The sequence below is a fragment of the Perognathus longimembris genome, chromosome 11, assembly GCF_023159225.1.
Source record: "Perognathus longimembris pacificus isolate PPM17 chromosome 11, ASM2315922v1, whole genome shotgun sequence".
Taxonomy (NCBI): domain Eukaryota; kingdom Metazoa; phylum Chordata; class Mammalia; order Rodentia; family Heteromyidae; genus Perognathus; species Perognathus longimembris.
In genome coordinates, this window is record NC_063171.1 from 41,828,443 (window position 1) to 41,841,206 (window position 12,764).

The 12,764-nt window shown below is 44.8% G+C and overlaps 1 protein-coding gene across 1 annotated transcript; it reads left to right on the plus strand.

Annotated features, from left to right (window-relative positions):
• The first annotated feature begins 2,734 nt into the window (after positions 1-2,734).
• On the plus strand, positions 2,735-12,489 carry Pglyrp3 (peptidoglycan recognition protein 3). Its single transcript, XM_048358218.1, has 7 exons — positions 2,735-2,756; positions 2,860-3,061; positions 5,268-5,386; positions 6,149-6,301; positions 8,720-8,918; positions 11,469-11,587; positions 12,311-12,489. The coding sequence occupies exons 1-7, from the start codon at positions 2,735-2,737 to the stop codon at positions 12,487-12,489; spliced, it is 993 nt and encodes a 330-aa protein (XP_048214175.1).
• The last annotated feature ends 275 nt before the right edge of the window (positions 12,490-12,764 follow it).

Here is a 12,764-nt window from a genome sequence, read left to right on the forward strand (position 1 = left end):
TGAGAGTAGCAATTCCCTTTACTATGTCAAAATATTTCTTACAGTTTTATACTTATGGCAAGACACATCGCAAATGATCATTAAGTAAATGCTATTAAGTTAAAATGGACATCAGTTTGGTGGTTCTCAAATGTTGGACAAAGGCTATTATTTCAGGGATCACTTCTATAGCCCATTAAATGCTGGATGTGTTTTTATGTGGCCTGACATATGTAATTACTGTTTAGAAGCAATAAGTATGCCTTCTGCTTCTTTGGTAGCTAAATATGAGATCACCTGAACTTAATGTTGGAGAAACTTACAAACCAGGGAATACATAGTCAATTTAGAGGCCCTGGGGTCTGTGGGTTTCCTTTGTTAATTGTCCTCCTCCCCTACTCCTCCTCCTCCTCCTCCTCCTCCTCCTCCTCCTCCTCCTCCTCCTCCTCCTCCTCCTCCTCCTCCTCCTCCTCCTCCTCCTCCTCCTTTCCCTCCTTTTCCTCCTCCTCCTGTGTTTTGTGCTTCTCTTAAAGATTTGGCTCTGAACTCCAGCAGTCTCTTCAACTGCCCAGCACATCCTGGTCCAGTGTCAGATTCAAATATTTGCTGTTGATTTATGAGAAGGGAAGAGTTCCATGGTTACTTTGTCTTACAGATAGAGAAATAGGTCACAAGGAGTCAATGACTCGCTCAAGTTCATTGGACAACTCTGGAGAGACTGCAGAGGGTGATGGTTATAACTTCAGCATTGGGGGGCTGGAGACTGGTATGACTTTAAGTCCACTTCTTAAAATTTCTATCATGTTAGACCAGTCACTTGAGTTCTCTAGGCCTCGATTTCCATCTGGGTAGAGGGAGTAGCTATTTTGTCTTGCTTATCTCATGAAGTTGTTCTGAGCCACATTCTTTTTTTTAAAAATCAATTAATTAATTTTATTGTCAAAGTGAAGTACAGAGGGGTTACAGTTTCATCCGTAATACAGTGAGTACATTTCTTATCCAACTTGTTACCTCCTCCCTCATTTTCCTGAGCCACATTCTGATAGCATCCTTGAAGCTTTGCCATCACAGGTCAGGCCTGTGGCTGTAGCAAATGCTATTGCTGGGGATGGCTATTGCTTCCAAAATCTCTGGTATTGACTGGGGACTGTGGAAGGTGAGGGAATGGTGGTGATGACTAATAACAAACTTGTTCTGAAATGCTTAGTTTTTTTTTTTTTGATTTTTCACTAAAAACGTTTATTCTTAAACCATAGTTAACATAACCTTAATTAAAGAGATCCCAGCTGTTGTGATTTTGAAAACAAAAAGATACTACACAGATCCAGCCTTATCTTTATAATCTTTTTCTGGTTTGCTTATATATATTTTCCAACAGACCCAGACCTAGAGCTGCATGTGTCCAGGCCTCAACCATACCATTACATTTTCTGTTGTGAAATGCTTAGTTTTTGAGGGCAGTCACAATGACCCACCAATTTCTAGTTTTGAGAGCTTTATATGGTACCAATGGGTGCTCAATACAAATAGTTTGCTGAAAAGAATGACAGCCATCTTGGTATGCAACACTCTGCTGGGGGCCCATGGATGGGCTGGTAGGTGTGTAAGTGAACCAGGGAAGTCAGTGCTACTCAGATAAGGCAGCAGAGGAGGCTTTGAGGCTCTGAATGGAGAGAGGATTGGGAAAGGGCAGGTGTCTTCATCTCAGGATGAAGGTGGCCTCTTGGGGCAGAGGTAGGAGGCAGGGGAAGGCTGAGGCCACTTCTGCAGTTCTCCTGTGGTGCTTCTTGGAGGACTTGGGGAATGGGAAGGCTGGACTTCTGGGGTCCATGGGAATGGGGTACCTGGTCCATGTCTGTAAGCATGCTGGCTAGTTTCTTTTCTCCAAGGACCGTTATCCCATCCCTTTGTAGGAGATGTCCTGCAGTTGTCCTGGAATGAAACCCAAGCCAGACACATCTTAGAGAAGCTTCTAGACCTGTTTGTTGGTCTCACAGCTCATTCACAGGAACTGCAATGGGGAGGCGTTTTGGGGGATGGACTGGCCTTTCTCAGGACTTATGTCTGGTGTAGGAGTGGGTGGCTGGGTGAGAATCCCAAGGAGCTCACTTGCTAGTGAGTCCTATGAGCTATCCAGAGTCCTTAGGCAAAGGGAGATTCTTCTAAAAATGAAGAAGAGAAAAATCCAGGAGAAGGAAGAGAGAGGGAGAAAGTCCAGCGAGAAAAGACACGTGTCCCATTCCTTACTCCCACTGTGGGAATGGAGACACTCTTTCCTTAGAGTTCCTGATGATCTGAGAATGGAGAAATGTAGCCTTCAGGGAGCCACAGTCCTGGGTGAGGTCTCCTAGCTCTGCCTCTGCAGAGTTTTCATGTGGAAGAGAGAGCTACATTCCATACGTAGGGAACTTCCTGTGGGCTCTGCAGTCCTTAGTTGAGAAGGCTGGCAAGCCTTTCTTCACAGCCACTATTCTGAGGGGAGTCTATGATCAAAGACACAGGTAGAGGTCCAGGGCCCAATGCCAGTATGAGAAATGAATCCTAAGGCCAAGAGACTTCAAGATAAGGCAGCTTAGAATCCCAGAATGCTGGCTGGAGATACTTCTGAAGGAAAGGAGATCACACACAGGCAATAGAGAAGTTAAAAACTGAGTTTATCTTCCAGAGACATGTGAGGAAAGAATAGAGAATGAGGCACCTTGACAACGTTGCTGAGTACAGAATCTCTGGGTAGTTGTTTAGCCTAAATGGGGCCATGGATATGGGAAAGGGAGGCTGTAGGTGGAGGAGGCCTCACTCTAGGCCCCTACCCCATGGTGGGGTAGGGCAGAGCCCTGGGTAGGGCCTGTTGCATGTCATCCTGTGATCTCTTTTTGACAGGCATTCCCACCATTGTCTCCCGCAAGGAGTGGGAGGCAAGACCACTTACCTGCACAGCCCTGCTGAGCTCACCTGTGCCCTACCTCATCACAGAACAGCTCATGGGGATGGAGTGCCAGGAACAGAACTCCTGCAGCCAGAAGCTGCGGGTGCTACAGTCCCATTCTGTCCACAACAAAGGCTGGTGCGATGTGGCCTTCAAGTAAGAGGCTGGTCGGCTCCCTGTGGCCTACTTCCAAAGTTACCTCTTTTAGGGCTCTATTTTCCCTCCTCTGTTTCTCTGATTTTTTTTTTTCTGGGCTTCATTTATGTTGCTTTGATGATGAATCAAAAGTCTTTAAAAAAAAAGAAAAACAAAATCCATTGTCCTTCAGAGGCTATGAGGAGGGACCACTAAGAGCCATTTACTTATATGGGAATTCCTAAACTCCGGAAAGAAGCTAGGAAAGTTAGGTTGACAGCACCTACAGTCACCCTCTGAGAACTTGCCAAGCCTTACCATTCACAAAGTCTGCACAGATATCACCCAATTAGGCCCTTCCAGCTCCTCAGAGGAGTGGGTGGATAGGAGAAACATTGCCACCTTATTACACAAGGGAGAAAGCCTCAGTGGAGGGGAATTCAAGAATTGGTTTAAAAGTGACTCAGAGCAAGGAAGCATGGACCATATGATGTCAGTTAGTCCAGCCTGTTAGTCCAGCTCTGGGAAGGCCAGTACCCACTTAGTCCAGGACCCTGTGAAACGTTTTCCCATTTGTTACTGTAAGGATGGGGTATGCAGGGAAGAGTGGCCATGGGGCAGGTGGGAAGAGAGTCACGTGTTAAAATGAGCCTGAGGATAAAAAAAAGATCCCCACATTAAGCATTGAGTATCTATTAGGAATATTATAATGGAGGCTTAGAAGCTTCTTTCCTCATTTGCACTCAAGAGTGAGGATGTGCCCCCCCCTCCACTTATGTATGAGGATATATGTGTGTATTCATAGCATCATATAAATATATTATATCGTATCAAATACATACATATGTATGACAAAGATTAGAAATGGTGTTTTTTGTCTATAAATAAAAATGACTTCTGATTTATCCATTTTGCAAAGTATAATCCATGCTTTTCAATTTGTTTTCCACACAAATAATTAAGAGCAGCTGGAGACCCTGGGTATGGCCACCAGGATCACCTGCAGGTCCTGTACTTAGGACCTCTGTTGCTCTGTTGGTGTCACTGTAGTGTTGCCTGCTTCCAGGTAATTATTTCTAATTAATTGACTTCTAATTGTTTCTTATTTGACACTGCGCCCCGAGTGGGGTTTCTGCAGAGACAACTCAATACTCTCTGTTCTTTAGCGCAGCTGTGTTCACATTGGACTAACCAGAGGCAGCCGCATGGTGACAGGGGTGTTTGCTGGAAGTGGCCAAGCCAATGAGAGGCTGGATCTTTGTGCCCCCATTCCATTCCCTAGTGGGAAGTGGAAGTTGGCCTGACTCAGTGAGGGAGTCTTTATGTGACCTCCAGGAAAGATTGTGTTCAGTTTGCTTTGGAAACCCATGCTCTAGTCAAAGCTTCTATGTAGGCAGTTGTGAACACATCAGTTTTGAAGCCATTTGGAAGGTGGAGGATGAGAAATAATGAGACAGAAGTAAAGGAGGAATAAGGGGAGAAAATAAAAGAGTATGTATATCATATTTAAAAAGAAACTGAAAAAGTGATGTTCTAAATACATTTCTGTGATAATGAAGAGCTTATGGGAGTTACTGTGGAAAAACGAAAGAAAAAAGTCAAAATAACACCATTTCTGAATTTCAGGGAAATGTTTTAAAGAATGTTCAAGTATTTCATTCTGTAAAGTAAGAACATGATGAATTAATTCTCATGCTCTTGAAAATGTTGAAGTAAGGGCCTCACGTCCTTGGTAGTCACACATTCAAAATTCTACCTTGAACCAAACAGTTATTTATTTATTTTTATTTTTTTGCCTGTCCTGGGCCTTGGACTCAGGGCCTGAGCACTGTCTGTGGCTTCTTTTTTTTTGCTCAAGGCTAGCACTCTACCACTTGAACCACAGCGCCACCTGTGGCCATTTTCTATATATGTGGTGCTGGGGAATCGAACCCAGGGCTTCATGAACACGAGGCAAGCACTCTTGCCACTAGGCCATATTCCAAGCCCCCCAAACAGTTATTTTTAAGGTGAGATCCTGAAAAAGGCACACATGCAAAGTCACAGCCAAATGCAGTGTATTCTCAGGTCTCGGTTTAAATTTTGTTATTCTGCTCCCACATTCTTGTGCTATTAAAGGATAGTACTTGTTTATGAGCAACAAAAACCCCATTTCCCTTTTAAGGATCAGTGAAAAGGATCTTCTTACAGAGATTTATCACTAAACCAATGTTTCCTTACTTGGCAGCTTCCTGGTTGGGGATGATGGTAAGGTATATGAAGGTGTTGGTTGGCACGTCCAAGGTTTACACACTCAAGGCTACAACAATGTCTCCCTGGGCATCGCCTTCTTTGGAAATAAGATAGGTAATGGTCATTTCCCTGTGGACCCTTGCAATTACTTTTATTTCTTCAGCTTACATCATATTCTCTAATACTTTCTCTTGAAGCTTTGCTCATTAGATCCTATGATGTGCATTTTTTCTTGTCCTCTTTCTTTCCTTGGTCTGCAATCAGATGTTGCCGAAGCCACAATGGGCATCACTTGGGTTTACTGTTATTTACCACCTGGATTCTGGAGTTGTTCACGTGGATGCTTTGGGTACTGGGTGGGTAAGGGCAGGAAAAACAAGGCTTATTTCTTCTTCTAGTGTCTTCTGTTGGTAGAAACCAGCAGGAATCCAGCAGGCAACTGAGTTGGGAGGTAGAGTTTGCAGACATCAGCAAACAATAGTAGAGTTGCGTATAGGAAGGATGTAGTTGAGAGCTTATACATAGCTTGTACCCACAAGTATCTGCAGTTGACCATTGGGTAAGGAATAGCCTTTACCTTAGAGGGGTTCTGTGAGAATTGTATGGGCTAGTGGACATAAAAGAACATACTAGATGCCCACTTATGGCACTTATGGCAGATAGTATTAAGTAGACTATTGGAAGAGATTGCCAAGACTGGCTGCTGAGAGCTCTGACTGACAGTTCTTGTCTCTTAGATCGTCTGTCATGACCCCTGAGCCTATTTTCTATCTTCCTACCCATCAGCCACTCAGGCTCAGGTGATCATCTCATTCTCTTTCCTGGTGTGCAGTACAATTTACTAACTGTTTTATGTCCATGTTATCTTCTTTAAAGGTAACAGTCCCAGTCCTGCTGCCTTAGCAGCTGCAGAGGGCCTGATCTTCTATGCCATCCAGAAGGGTCACCTGTCACCCAGGTATGTTCAGCCACTTCTCTTGAAAGAAGAGAACTGTCTGGACCCTCCAAATCCAAAGACACCTAAGAAAGGTAAGACCTCAGTTCCTCCTCACCTGCTTCCTTCTTATCCCCTGCATCCACATTTGTGATTATACTTTCTGGTTGGACTCTTTTTAATTTTTTATTGTTATTAGAAAGGTCATGTGCAGAGGGATTATAGTTACTTTTGGACAGTGTTACCCCTTCCCTAGCACTCTCTCTCTCCATTTTCCCTCCCTTCCTCATCCACAAGTTGTATAGTGTCTAGTGAGTACAGCTGCATTTGTTCACCCTCTGTCCCCTGTTGGACCATACATGCTTCTTGGGCCAAGAACCCCTCATGCCTATTTTTTTTTTTCTGTGAGAGTCTTTTTATTTCTTAAACAAGATCAAAACACTTAGATGTTTAATATTATACACACACATACATATACATATATATCACATGTATATTTGAGCTAGGAATGTGGCTTAGCATGCATGAAGCCCTGTTTTTTTTTTTTTTTGCCAGTCCTGAGCCTTGAACTCAGGGCCTGAGCACTGTCCCTGGCTTCTCTTTTGCTCAAGGCTAGCACTCTACCACTTGAGCCACAGCACCTCTTCTGGCCGTTTTCTGTATATGTGGTGCTGGGGAATTGAACCCAGGGCTTCATGTATACGGGGCAAGCACTCTTGCCACTAGGCCATACTCCCAGCCCGAAGCCCTGGGTTTTGATTCATCAGTACCACATAAACAGAAAAAGGCAGAAGTGGCACTGTGGCTCAAGTGGTAGAGGGTTAGCTTTGAGCAAAAGCAGCTCAGGGAAGCCAGGTGCTGGTGGCTCCTACCTGTAATCTTAGCTACTTAGGAGATCCCTCATACCTATTGTGATGTTGAGATCTGGAAGATTCTGGAAGGGAACTTTCCTGACCTTTTCTCCACCCTCCTTTCCCCCAGTATGATACTGCCACAGACTCATTCTTAACACAAAAATACATATACACAGACTTAAATACAACAAATAAATAGATCAACAAATAATGACTGACCAGCAGATCCTGAGCATAGAGCTGTGAACAAAGTAGACAGAACCCTCCACACGCAGGGAGGTTATGCTTCAGTGAGTAAAGTCAGGAAATAAGCAAGTGATAGGAGAAATATTTATGTTGTTTGATGGCATGGAGGAGATGAAAAAAATGCAGCATGAGAATGGATTGAAGTCAATGTATTTCTATAGTTGTGTATATTGTGTGCACGCACCCCCACCCTCCCACCCCCACATACTTTTCTAAGTGGAAAAGCTAGCCAGCCTGTTACAGGTCACAGTGCTGAAAATGGCTTCAATTCCCACATCTTTATTGTTGTTGTTGGTTGTGGGGCTTGAACTAGGCCCTGGGTGCTCTGGAGTAGCTAGGATCATAGACATCAGCTACTGGTGTCCATGAGCTTCACATTCTTCTTAGAAGAATGAATTTTCTAAGAACTTGAGCAATCCAAATGATGCACTATTTTGGAGAGAGCAAATAGCAGGTTACAGCCAATAAAATGAACAAGCACTTCTGATGTCACTCTGGCTGCTCGCATGAGCCTTTTCCTAGAACTCAGCCATACTTTTAAAAATTAGGTTTTCAAAATTATTAATCTCTAAACAGAGATTTACTGGCCTTTAGACTGGCACTTCCTGTAGTAACGTTAATTCCTCAACATTTATAGAATTCTTTACAGAGTTCCACACATTTCCATAGATTGGTGATCAGTTTAAAGAGTGAGCATATTTCTGCATATCATTCTTATTCTGTAATACCCATGTAAACATACACTTCGATTTTTGAAGAAAATAGCCACCCCTCTAGCTGACTCATGGGTTTATTCCCTTCTGGATATACCCTAGTTTCTGCAATCATCAGAATCCTGTCCCTTAGCTCCAATGTCCTGACCCGAGAGTGGTGGGCAGGGTCCAGTTTCTGGGCGGTATCACAACAGCCTTCTGGTGGGCTGGATTAAGAAGTGTCTCCCTATGATCAGGGAGCTGGGGAAGCATCTCAGAGAGGCCAGGAGATCCCTGGTACTCAAGAGTGATGCTCACACATACCTCTGCTATAGTCTGTCTCTTTTTTTTTTTTGGCCAGTCCTGGGCCTTGGACTCAGGGCCTGAGCACTGTCCCTGGCTTCTTCCCGCTCAAGGCTAGCACTCTGCCACTTGAGCCACAGCGCCGCTTCTGGCCGTTTTCTGTATATGTGGTGCTGGGGAATCGAACCTAGGGCCTCGTGTATCCGAGGCAGGCACTCTTGCCACTAGGCTATATCCCCAGCCCTATAGTCTGTCTCTTAAAGATCTCAAATTAGAATTCTCTAGTCAAGTTCATGATAGGATGTTTCCATGAGTGCTGGCTGTTGTGGAGAGATTGAGGCATAATATCCCAGCCTGCGCATGTGAAGTGTTCACAAGAGGCATGGATTGATTCCTATGCCCACTTCTTTCACCTCAGCTTGCCCCAACATCACTCCACGATCTACTTGGGAAGCCAGAGAGACACACTGCCCTCACATGATTCTCCCAGCCAAATACGTCATCATCATCCACACTGCTGGGACAAGCTGCAATGTGTCCACAGTCTGCCAGAACAACGTCAGATACACCCAGTCCTTTCACATGGACAAGCAAGACTTCTGTGACATTGGCTATCAGTAAGTAGAATCTGTGGAAACATGGCCCCCTTCTTCTTTAGGGCTGTGGAAGGGAAGGCTGGAGGAGACCTTCCTCCATGCCAAGCACTTTGCATAGGCACCATATTTTCTTCTTGTGAGACTCTGGACTGAGTATCATTTATAGCACAGCTGGGATTAGTTATTCCTTTGGGGAATGTTCTCCACATGTGGCTGGGAAGACTGCAGAGAAGGCATAGGAAGCCATTGTTACATAGTGAGACTCTGAGATCCCTCAGGAAGGCGATTGAAGGGAAGGGATGTGCCTATTTATGCAGCCCCTTCTAACCAATTAGAGACAAGGGTCCTGTTTACTCCTACCACCGTCTAGCCCAATCCCTCCGAGGCTTACTCCCAGTGACATTAGAATCCTGAGAGTCTTCTCTGATTTACCATGCTTATAGATACAGGAACTTGTAACTTCTCTGGGCCTCTGTTTTTTCTTCTTCTTTTTTCCTTCCTTATTTCTACAATAGGCTTCATAACATTCCATAGTGAGTGAGATCAAAGTATTCTCTTTTGAGAATATTTTTAGAAAGAAAATATATTAAACTAATGGAATAGTAGATGCGATTTGGGAGATGTTTTGAATATTTCACAGAATGGTTTTAGGGTTTGAATATGACAAGTTTCTGTTATTTACTTAGGACTCAACCACAACAAATTTTGCTGTCTTGGGTTGGTTTACTTCTGCAAATGTGCTATTGCCCTTCTTGATGGCTGTCTTTCTCATCTCAGCTCCTGTTTATAGAGCAGCTTTTGCACACAGGCAAAAATCTGCCTCATTTTTCAGGACTTTTTTCATAGTTTTGGCTACTGTTACCGAGCTTAGATAACAGAGAATTGATGACAACTTTAGAAATTCCAAGAGGAAAACGTCAGAAGTTTGTTCTCCTTTTTGCTTCAGTCTTCAGAGACTGCACTTTTTCTTTCAAAACCTGCTATGCAATCTCTGCCCCCTCCAGTGGCACCATGTGCCAGTAGGTGGACCACAATCAGGACAATACACCCATTTGTGTATCACTCTTAACTTTGTAGGCCATTTTACTGGGTGTCTATTATCTGCTGGATGCTAGGCAAGAAAGATATGGCCCCTTCTCTATGGAGTGGAGAGAGGTAATAAACAAGTAATTATAAGGCAAAACATTAAGCACTGTGACAGAAGAAAAAAGCAGGACACATCTAAGATGAGCCTCCATTCAGTTCTTTGGGGGAGTGATTGGCATCAAAGAAGTGCTCCTGAGGAAAGGGCATCTGTGTTGGCATATAGATAAGGTATTGAGACATAGTTGGGCAAAGATGGGGAATGTGCACCAGGTAAAGGATCACACCACATACTTGAGGACCTGGTGTCCAGACAGATAGCATGCATCTCTCGCTCTCTGTGTGTGTTTGTGTGTGTGTTTTGGTTCTGGGGCTTGAACTCAGGGCCTAGGTAGAGATTGGAGAGACCTCTGGGGAGCCACATCACAAGGGTCTTGTGATTGATCCTTGAGACTAGACTGGATGCCCTGTGATCGAATTTATATGCTAGAAAAATAACTTTGAATGCTGTTTTAAGAATTGTTGGGGGGCTGGGGATATAGCCTAGTGGCAAGAGTGCCTGCCTCGGATACACGAGGCCCTGGGTTTGATTCCCCAGCACCACATATACAGAAAACGGCCAGAAGCGGCGCTGTGGCTCAAGTGGCAGAGTGCTAGCCTTGAGCGGGAAGAAGCCAGGGACAGTGCTCAGGCCCTGAGTCCAAGGCCCACGACTGGCCAAAAAAAAAAAAAAAAAAAAAAAAAAAGAATTGTTGGAAGGAGGTGAAACTCTGGATGGAGAGCTATTGTAGTAACCCAGTGACTCTGAAGAGAACAGTAGTTGTTTGCTGGAGGAAGTAGAGGAATTTAAGAGCTGTGGAAGAGACAGTAAGTCATGATTAATGGTTTGATGGTGGGGCTGGGAGAAGGACAGAGTGGCATTCAGGAGAATCCCCAATTTTCTAGGTTAGTCTGGACATGTTGGAGTTTTGTAGATGCTAACTGAAGCTGTGAGAGTCATTGATTGTCCATAGTGAATATGTTGATCCAGACAAGAGAAGGGGCTTGAGTTGGGTCCCAAGGAGATAGACTGGGTTTCTGAAAATACCACATGGAGGAGAAGCAAATGGGCTGGCAGAGGGAATGGAGGGAGAGCAGCCAAAGCAAAGGCAAGCAGGAACGGGTGGGCTTGTGAAAGCCTAGGAAATGTTTTAGGAGGGTAATGAACAGGGACAATGTATTCCAGAAGCACAGTAAGTGCCTGCTGTACTCAGAGAACCAAGGAAGCCAGCAGTCAGCTCGGAGGGGCCGGCTTCAGGGAAGTCGTGGGGACAGAGGCACAGTATTTACGGGCTGTGTTTTTGTATTTATTCCCTGTGCACACTGGCCCCTACGAAACGTCCAGCCAGTAGGTGATACATGGATGGACGTATGAATTACTGATGGAAGGAACGACTGAAACAAATTCTCCCCAGAGTGATTTCTCTGTTTTCTTTTTCCCTATCCTAGCTTCTTGGTGGGCCAGGATGGCGGAGTGTATGAAGGAGTTGGCTGGCATACCCAAGGCTCTCACACCTATGGATACAACGATATTGCTCTAGGAATTGCCTTTATGGGAAACTTTGTAGGTAAGAGGGCTCTGGGTGATAAGATACTAGGTGGAATGTCTGGGAACATAGGACCAAGGGTGGCAGGGTAGAGCCTGACAGTGACGCAGAACACTTAACTTTAACACAGATTCTCAGCACAGGATGATTGTCAACTGAAGTCTTTTCCAGACAGAACATTTATCCTCAGCTATCCATCTGCATCCCAGGCTCCATCTGGCTGTATTCAGACCCAAAGCAAACATTAGGCAAAGAAAAAAACAAACACAACTTTTGCAAATTTGGTACTGTTAGAAGTTCTCTATGCCTCATTCCTTGGCAACCATGGCGACAGTGCTGGTGAACATGGCTGCACAACAGAGGCTAATCCAGGGGGCATACCTGCTCTGGACCTGCGAAGAAGGGATGTGGCAGGCAGGAGTCCTATTCTAGGGCAGCTGTTAAATTTTGAAAAGAAACTTGGGCCAGGAAAATGGAAGAACACAAGAGCCTTGTCTTCTTTTTGTGCACGACTGCTACAACTGATGTAAATATGTTGCCATGATGATGATGGGGTAGGGTAAGGAAAGAAAAGGCCTGAAATGGAAATGTCCAATTGCTACAGTTTGTTTCCCATGATGAGGATGGTGATGATGGGGTAGGGTGGGGTAAGGAAGGCAAAGGACTGGAATCCAAATGCCTGTTGCTCCTTAAACAGGTAATCTCACAGCCCTAATGATTGATGGGGGTAAATATGTTTTGCAGAAAAGCCTCCCAATGCAGCTGCGCTGGAGGCAGCCCAGGACCTGATCCAGTGTGCTGTGGTCAAGGGGTACTTAACCTCCAACTACCTGCTGATGGGCCACAGTGATGTGGCCAATACTCTGTCCCCTGGGAAGGCTTTGTACAACATCATCAAGACGTGGCCTCACTTCAAACACTGAGGGAGCCCAGCAACTTTTGAGGCTTCTCAACTTCCCACTGGGTCTCTGTCCTCACTTCCCATCTTGTTCTAACACCTCGCATCTGCCTTCCCTGCCCACCTCACCTTGTCCCTCTTTGCTTGCTTGGGACGACCATGTCCTTTCCTGATGACATTCTCTGGTGTCCCCCGCCCTGTCTATTCACAGTCTGCTGAATCTGGGCCCAGCTTCCTCTCTCCTCTCCTTCCTTCACCTTCATCAGGCAGGTGAGATGATTGGAGGTCCCTATCACATTT